Below are 8,679 nucleotides of genomic sequence, written 5' to 3' on the forward strand. Positions count from 1 at the left end.
TTGATCTCTGGGTCACAGTGTGGATGCATTTTGAAAGGTATCTTGCTTCTTTAATTTGATGTAGCCTTGATTTAGCGAAATGAAGATTTAACACAAAAGGAGATAGCAGTACATTTACTCAACTACTATACTTAAATACAATGTTGACATGTTTGTACTTCAGTATTTCTACTCTACTCTTTCAGAGGGAAATGTACTCAACTTTATTTTACCCATGTTTTACAGAAGAAAATATCATATGCTTTTGATATTATTTCATTACTATACTACTAATCCACCCACTAGTATGTATAGTATCCAAAATTGGCTCTTATTGAGGAACTGCAACATCAATAAATCAATTCCTGCATTCCTTCCTTCCTGCTGCTGTCAGACTTTACAAGCATTACTGCTTCCAGTAACTGCACATGCCAAAACCAATCATTCATTCATTCATTCATCATGTGCAATATCAGGGAATACCTCTGTTCAATATAAATATTTATATACATATAATTTATTATTATGTATTTATTTTTAAACAAAACATCAAGAAGAAGAAGAAGAAGAAGAAGAAGAAGAAGAAGAAGAAGAAGAAGAAGAAGAAGAAGAAAAGGATGAGAACAATTGTAGCTACTGCAGTAAAATAAAAACATGAGTAAAACTCACCTGAAATCAGTTTAATTTCGCCTCTCGTGTTTATATAAGTTCCCAGATAAACACGTAATATGATAAATAACCTAGTAAATTGAATATAATATATTCACAGAATGTTTTTTAAAATATTAAATCAAATATACCTCACCTAAAAGGCCAAATATAAGAGCCTGTAGGAACCCGGTAGTCTTCCGGCGGCCCCGGAAGTGCTTGTGGAGCGGTTAAAAGCCCGTTGACGTTGGCTAGCTAGCGGTAGCGTCAGCCGGGTTCAGTCATTGTGCAGGGATGGAGGTGACACGCCAAAGTAAGTAGCCAGCCACGTTGTGCTCACTTCATTGATTTAGTTCTAACCTCGCTAGGTTCACGATGATAACGCACCACGGAGCAGTGAGCTGATATACATGTAAAACGCGTCTAATCCCCAAGCCTTCTGTGCTAGCTTGTAGCTAGCTACCTTGCTCTTTAGCTGCACGGCTGCGGGTTTACGTGCTACTCTGGTGGCTAGCATGCTAACGTAGCTACGGACGCCTTACCTGCTTGTTTTGGGTTGTTTTTTTCTCACCTCCCCCAGATTTTAAAGACAGTTTAAACGCGGTGTACAGCGCGATAGAGGAGGCTGACTTCCTGGCCATCGATGGGGAATTTTCAGGTAAGAGTTTTAGCACGAGTTTAAAATAACCCACGTTGTGTAGATAAATCACAAGATGTTCTTGTTTAAAGGGATAAGCGACGGTCCTAATGTCAGTGCACTCACCAACGGGCTGGACACACCGGAGGAGCGCTACACGAAGCTTAAAAAGGTCAGAATAATTAGAATAATATTCATAATTAAAAAGTGAATGCCTCCTTATTACCCTCCCCATTGCTTAAATCATTTAAACTCTCTCTTTGCGTCCACCAGCACTCCATGGACTTCCTGCTGTTCCAGTTTGGAGTGTGCACATTTAAATACGACCAGACAAAGTCAAAGTGAGTCATGATCGATTAAGAAGTACTATTTCTCATCACATCTTTCCTGATGAATGTTATTTTTAGACCAAACTGGTTCATTGTCATCCTCTTTGGACTTGTCACCTGTACAATATCTCGTTCAAGCAAGGCCGAGGCCTCCAGGCTCACTACGGGCCAACTAGTTTGTGCTAAAATATCATAATAATCACATTATAAGGGTCTAACTGTCATTCCTGCCTCACTACCAAATCTTGACGTCCTCTGTCTTCTATGTCAAAACCTAGCCTTGAGCAGTCGCAGTTATTTATTCAAATTTAGACTTTTATGATGTATATTTCTAAATTGTTTGATCAGATTACCCCACAACAAATCAGGGCCGGGTAGGATTCTAGCATTAGGGGGCAAAATGGAGACTGAGTTTCCCCCGTAGATCACATTTTATCTATCTTATTTATTTCAAACATTCATCTAAAATGTTCCACGATTTACAAAGATCCCCCAATGCCGTCCTTAGGGTGTTTATGCAAATAAATACATTTATAAAGTAGATTATAAGTGATCCATCTTTCACACACTCGCAGGTTATTTTGTAATAAACTCCCAGAAGCACTTTCACTAATCCTCCCTGTCCTTTTCATTCCGTCTCTGCAGGTACATCACAAAGCCTTTTAATTTTTATATATTCCCCAAACCGTTCAACAGGACGTCCCCAGATTTAAAATTCATCTGTCAAGTAAGTGTGTCTCGTTCCTCGGGGGGTTTCTTCTGTGGGAACTTTTAATGGTGGTACTGGTTCAAGGATAACGGCCTTAAAAAGATGACGCTTCTATTGGCTGTTTTTTGTTTTGAAAGTTGTGAAACTGGAAGGTCATGGTTGTCATTTCAGAGTTCCAGTATTGACTTCCTGGCCAGTCAGGGGTTTGACTTCAACAAGGTGTTCCGTCATGGTGAGTGCACCGCAGAGTGATGGCGTAATACTCTCGTTTTGGAGACTTTTACAGGCTTTCTTTTCAAAGCTGTGGTGTCTGCTGGAGGTCGAGGGTCGTGCCGTCACTTGCATTCACCCCTTTTTTTTTTTAAATGACTGTACATAAAGGCAGGTTTAAAAGCTGTTATTGTTGTCGTTCACGGGTGAATGTGAGGAGCCACATAACATTGTGCCTTGTCTGGTTTTCAAAGGAATCCCGTACCTCAACCAAGAGGAGGAAGCCCAGCTGAGGGAGCAGACGGAGGAGAGGAGGAATCAACATGCTAACGGTGTCGGGACGCCGTCCTTCATCTCCCCATCCTCCAAAGGCCCAGCACATGTTCCTGAGGAACACAAAGAGTTCATCAACAGGGTGATGTAAGTGCTACAGTTCGGGATGAGACGGGGGGAAAAAACGCACAATAAATTGGACTTGGAGTGACTTCAAAACGCTGTCTAGCTCACTATCACAGAAGTAGAGCCTGATTTAATGCTTTGTTTTTCACATTTTTATGCTGGGAGACCGGATCATTTATGATTATCTTATGTTAGATTATGTCTTTTCTGTGAACCAATAAGAATGTTAAATTGGTTCCAGAGTTTTAAGCACATTTTGATGGTCATCAGGATATTATTATTATGACAAGGATAATCTTGACATTACATTTTTGTCCCCTAGTTCCAACATATAGTAGGACTATCCTGTGTGTAAAACGTGTATACTAAAGGCAGTAATGTGGCGGAGGATTCGGATAGAAGGCGCTTGGGTCGGGTTGACTTAAAGGTTTTATTTCTCCGGTTTTCCCCCACAGAGGGAAGGTTGAGGCTCTCTTCGCCAACTCAGAGAAGACTATAGACCTGGATCCGTGTACTGGGTAATCCAGCTCTTCTCCCATAAAACTGCACACATACTCAATTTGTATTTATCATGTACTTTACTATCTCTACTTATGTTTCCATTTCCTTGCCAGGTTTCAGAGAAAGCTGATCTACCAGACACTGAACTGGAAGTGAGTGTCACAGTCCACACTTTTCCTCAGTCTGTTGTTTTTCTGTTGGATTGTTAAGATTTGTCTTTTTTACAGGTTTCCCAAAGGCCTTCATGTGGAAACTGTGGAAACGGAAAAGGTAAGTCCATGTTTTTCATTTCAATCAATTTTTAATTTTTCTCTTCTCTGGTGTGGAATATGTAAATGATTTGTTTGTGTGCAGAAGGAGCGATTCATCCAGGTCTGCAAAGTAGATGACGAGGAGAGGAAGAGGAGGGAACAGCAGAAACAGGAGAGAGAGCAGGTGAGTTTGGGCTTCCAGATTATGAAGAGTATACTGACTATTGGGAACGAGGATGAATTAGTTTTTGATATCTAATATTTGCTTCTGTACATCAAACAGGAGGAGGTAAATGATGCTGTTGGCTTCTCCAGGGTCATCCACGCCATCTCTAAATCCGTGAGTCGACTTCTAGTCAAATTTCACATTTTAGTTAACTGTTTTAAATTAACTGGAATACGTCACTCCTCGCATGTTCTGTAAATATTTTTGCTTTGGCAAATCTGACTTTTGCCCTTCACCCATTTAATTTGAAACGCAGGGTAAACTCGTGGTTGGCCACAACATGCTGTTGGATGTGATGCACACCATCCACCAGTTCTACTGCATTCTGCCAGAGGTAAACACTTTCAGATGGTTGCTTTTCTTGAATTTCCTTCAGGATCAATAAAGTATCTATCTATCTTTTAGATGTGGAGCGCTTGCTTTTTTTTTTTTTTTTTTTTGGTTTATTGCTAAGTAATGTGCTTTTTATGAATGATTTGTTCCAATGCTCTTTTCTTCAGGATCTTCAAGACTTTAAAGAGGTCACCATGTGTGTCTTCCCAAGGTAACGTTCCTCTCCGTTGCTGAATGTTTACTTGTCTTTGCAGCAGATGCTTTTCTTTAATTTTTTACTGTTTAACACCTGTTATCCATCCATTTGCAGAATTTTGGACACAAAGTTGATGGCTTCCACTCAGCCTTTTAAGGTCAGTGTTCTCCTTCAGTCCTGTTGAATCTCTAGGGCACTAGTTTATTGGTGGTTTGAGGTAGGATTTAAAAAATATCCCAAACAGATTTGTGACTTTTTTTTTTGTGTGTTTCAGGAGCTGATCACCAACACGTCTCTGGCAGAGTTGGAGAAACAGGTGAAGGAGAGCCCGTTCAAGTCACCACAAGTTGGTACGTATATAGACTAATTTCGTCTGAACCACTCTTTTTTTATTTATTTTTTTATTTTTTATTTTTATTCTAATTCTTTCTACTGTTTCCCTACAGAAACCGCAGCAGGGTTCAAAAGTTACGACACGGCCCAGGAGCAGCTCCACGAGGCCGGCTACGACGCCTACATCACTGGCCTCTGTTTCGTCTCAATGGCCAACTACCTGGGTAACGCACGCAAACACACTCCTCCTGGTTTAACAATAAAAAACATTTGACATGTACATGTTTGACTCGGTCTCTGGGACGCTCTCTTTGCAGGCTCTTTCTTGACTCCAGCCAAATCCTACATTTCTGCTCGCTCCAAACTAGTGGAGCCTTTCTTCAACAAGTAAGAGACGTACTCGACTTTGTGGCCGTCTTTCATAACTGATTCAGTCTTTTTACAAAATGAGAATACTTCTGTTTTGTTTTTTCTGAAGGCTTTTCCTGATGAGGATCATCGACATTCCCTACCTCAACATCACAGGACCAGACTGTAAGTACGACACCGTAGCACAGCAGAGCTCTGAGGTGGGATCGTTGCACTGACTCGCTGCCTGGAAATGTAAAGGTGTCCTGGGGAGATTAATGAACAATGTTGCACCAGTTTAGTTCCCAGTGGTTGTTTTATGATATACACTGCTGCCGCCAGACTGATCGCAAAGAAACGATGCAAAAGCTGTGAAGAAGAGCAAACATGGATGGAAACTGCTCAACTTTTGGGTTATTGTTTTACAAATCTGCTTTGCAATTGTTATAATTAATCAACAAAGCATGTTTTTCAGGCCCCAAAGGATGTAGATGTGCATTTTTCTTTCCATCTTTTGTGTTTTGGTTAATTTAAAGGTGCAATAAGTGATATTTGTCCACGAGGGAGCAGGAAAATGCAGCCAGTCATAGGTCTACTATCAATTTAGCTGTGTATGTTAGCCTGACAGGATGTCTGCCATGATTTGAGCTTTAATTTAGCCTTTATCTCCACCATACCTGGTGTTTTCCCCGGTTTCTACAGTGCAACCTAAACGAGACCATGTCCTGTATGTCACCTTCCCAAAAGAATGGAAGACGAGTGATCTCTACCAGCTCTTTAGTGCCTTTGGTAAGACCTGGTTTATTTTTTTTTTGCCTGCTAATTCTGCTTGCCCACACCGTTTATTCCTCACTTTCTGCATCTATTATCCACTCAGGAAACATCCAGGTTTCTTGGATAGACGATACATCTGCATTTGTGTCTCTAAGTCAGACGGACCAGGTCCAGATAGGTCAGTTTCACACCGCCCGTCTGAACATTTCCACACAACGGACTGCAATCTGTTAACGTCTTTGTCCTGTCGTTCAGCGATGAACACCAGCCGCTACGCAGAGAGTTACAGGATCCAGACGTATGCGGAGTACATCCAGGGGAGGCAGCCGGAGAAGGAGAAGGTGGGCCAGACGGCCAAGTCTTGGGGAGAGGACGCGTGGACCAAACCTCAGTACACCTCTGCTGCTGCTGGTTTTGGATATCCCAGGTACACTTGGTGCATTTTGAACACGACGTTCTGTGCGTTTCCCTTTTCGTCTTGGGATGCGCTGCAGATATGCACACACTTTCTATTTCTATTGACGTGTGTGTGTGGTCTGTTTTTATTTGTTTTCTTGTAGACATTTGAGGAAACGCAGCATCAGTCCCGTTCAGGGAGACCGAGGGTCCGGCGACGCTCCAGCTACAGACGGCTGGAGTCACTACGCTTACCCGGACAGCACAGGCAGCAAGAAGATGAAATCCGATGGTGGGTGTGTGAACGTGTGCGTGTAGAAGGACTTTTTTCCCAAGGAACGGTACTTTGCAAAGACTGCTGTGAATAATAAACGCAACCGATGAGATTAATTTAAACCAGTAAGGCGGGGTAATCTGTTGAACATCAGATTTACTGGACTATCTTTAATGGACGGGTTAGACGCAGTCCTCCTATTTCCCCTAAAAAATGATCCCGCTAAAAGGCAAAGTAATTTAAAATGATTTGCCACACTAAATTACAGTAACAAAAATGTTGTGCATGGTATTTGGTAGATTCATTTGTAGCTGATGTTGTAATTTGAGTCTTAAATCATCGCAAATGTTTTGTTGTTGTTGCTTTTCATAGTCTCAAGATCGTCATGCTCTGGTTGTCCTTGTGTTTCCTAGACAAAAGTGGACAGGCAAATGCAGACGCTATCGAGAGCAAGACCTCGGAGGGATGGCTGAAGACGGTGTAAGTAGACTGGAGGGGGATCATTGATGCCGTCGCTGTGATTCTGTTTGCCTGGTTGTCTGGTGACGCTCGCTTTGGCCTGCAGAGACACATCGGATTCCACGGGGTCAAGTCCGGTCGCCGCCGACGACACCGAGGAAAGTCCCGAAGGCAACGATGCCGAGGGGACGGTCACCTGGCAACAAGCCGCCGCAGTCCACGGGAAGAAAGGTCAAAAGAAGAAGTCTGAAGGTGTGAAGGCTTATAAAGACTCGATGGATGTCTAAGAATAAATTGCCCCATTATCATCACATTTCTATGTTTTTGTTAATTATCGGACCGGTGATTATCTTAACATGCACGGTAACCATGCCAACGGGAGCTAAGAGCTCAACTACAAATAACACAAATGGTGACTTAATTTATACAGTTTATACACATCCACTTAAAGTGATGGGTCAACATTGTATTCATTTCTGCTGCCCCAAGTGGCCAAAAACAGGTATTGCAGGTTTAATACACAGTACTAACTTATTTGCTTTGTTTTTAAAAACTTGTCGGTTTCATAAAACCATCAGAAACTTAAATTAATGGTGTTTGAGGTGTGGTTCTTACTTTTTAAATGTTTCCTCTCTCTCGCTCTCCTTGTGCAGGTGCTGAATCTACAACATCGCTGTTCGAGGTCCCGGAGGTCTGGTAGCGAGAGGCGAGGAGTGGAGAGGCCACTTTCCCACACATGAGCTCCTGCTCGGAGTCTCTTCAGAAGCACTTGGGGGCGCTCTCCTCCTGCGAGGAAAGGGGGCGGGGCCCTGCGTTAACCTTCACTTAGCAGCTGTGGAGTCCAAAGCTACCAGCCAAGCCGCTCGACTGGACTTTCAACGGAGAGAACGCAAGCCATAACGACAGCTGCCATATGTTGAGCTTGTATCAGAGGAGCAGGCAACTCTTCTAGGTAAACACACTCTCACACACTCTTGGCTAGAATCTTAAAATATAAACTCCCAGAAATGTTCATTTATTGCGACGTGTTCAGACTTGAATCTGCCATCGCAGCCACTTTGAAATCCCTTTTTAATGACACGGACACCGTCTCCTCCCATCAGTCTTATATTTTGTGAATGAGTTGTGTGCGAGGTTGTGCATGTGAGGGAGATGTACATTTTCTCCAGGTCTTCGTATCCCCGTGACTCGGTTTCATAAATCCTTTATGGACAAAATGCCATCGCACCGGTCCCCTAGTTTACATCGGTTATTTAGTATTTTTAATGCAGTCATTTCTTATTTTTTGGTTTTCTTTTCCATTTTAAAAAAATAAGTTCTGTCAACTTTCCCCAGTTTTATCCAACATGTATAAACGTATCAATGATGTGATGTTTATTATTGGTGGTGTTTTGATCCTTCATGAAAGGTGCTCGTTTTCGTTGTACAGTTTTGTTTTTTTCTTTACTTTTTTTTTTGTGTTTAATGTTTTGTAATCGTCGACCTGCAACAATGTCCAAGTATGTTCTAATGCAACAGGTGTTAACGTTAAGAAGACGTATACATTTTTGTATAAGAAGTTTAAAAATACTTAAAATATTTCCTTGGAAAGGGAAACAAATTAAAGAATGTTTCTTACTAAACTTACTGTTTTCTGTCTTTTTGTTCTCAAACCTGAAAAATAACCTTCACTTCACA

The 8,679-nt window shown here is 41.8% G+C and overlaps 1 protein-coding gene across 1 annotated transcript; it reads left to right on the forward strand.

The window, feature by feature from the left end:
• The first annotated feature begins 835 nt into the window (after positions 1 to 835).
• On the forward strand, positions 836 to 8,624 carry parn (poly(A)-specific ribonuclease (deadenylation nuclease)). The gene is made up of 26 exons (XM_084002434.1): positions 836 to 940; positions 1,208 to 1,285; positions 1,357 to 1,436; positions 1,538 to 1,605; positions 2,239 to 2,320; positions 2,474 to 2,534; positions 2,767 to 2,932; positions 3,367 to 3,429; positions 3,526 to 3,564; positions 3,640 to 3,682; positions 3,767 to 3,847; positions 3,947 to 4,003; positions 4,146 to 4,223; positions 4,390 to 4,433; positions 4,533 to 4,575; positions 4,693 to 4,768; positions 4,865 to 4,975; positions 5,069 to 5,138; positions 5,230 to 5,285; positions 5,802 to 5,888; positions 5,977 to 6,051; positions 6,129 to 6,300; positions 6,434 to 6,561; positions 6,957 to 7,023; positions 7,109 to 7,254; positions 7,656 to 8,624. The coding sequence occupies exons 1-26, from the start codon at positions 922 to 924 to the stop codon at positions 7,700 to 7,702; spliced, it is 2,037 nt and encodes a 678-aa protein (XP_083858560.1). The 5' UTR covers positions 836 to 921; the 3' UTR covers positions 7,703 to 8,624.
• The last annotated feature ends 55 nt before the right edge of the window (positions 8,625 to 8,679 follow it).

This window comes from Eutrigla gurnardus (assembly GCF_963514095.1).
Source record: "Eutrigla gurnardus genome assembly, chromosome: 3".
Lineage (NCBI taxonomy): Eukaryota > Metazoa > Chordata > Actinopteri > Perciformes > Triglidae > Eutrigla > Eutrigla gurnardus.

What these genes read in the sequence shown, in the direction of transcription:
- parn (XM_084002434.1), top strand. An exon ending in CTTCCACTCAGCCTTTTAAG is followed by an intron (nt 4,576 to 4,692) that starts GTCAGTGTTCTC and finishes TGTGTGTTTCAG; the next exon opens with GAGCTGATCACCAACACGTC. An exon ending in GACGGACCAGGTCCAGATAG is followed by an intron (nt 6,052 to 6,128) that starts GTCAGTTTCACA and finishes CCTGTCGTTCAG; the next exon opens with CGATGAACACCAGCCGCTAC.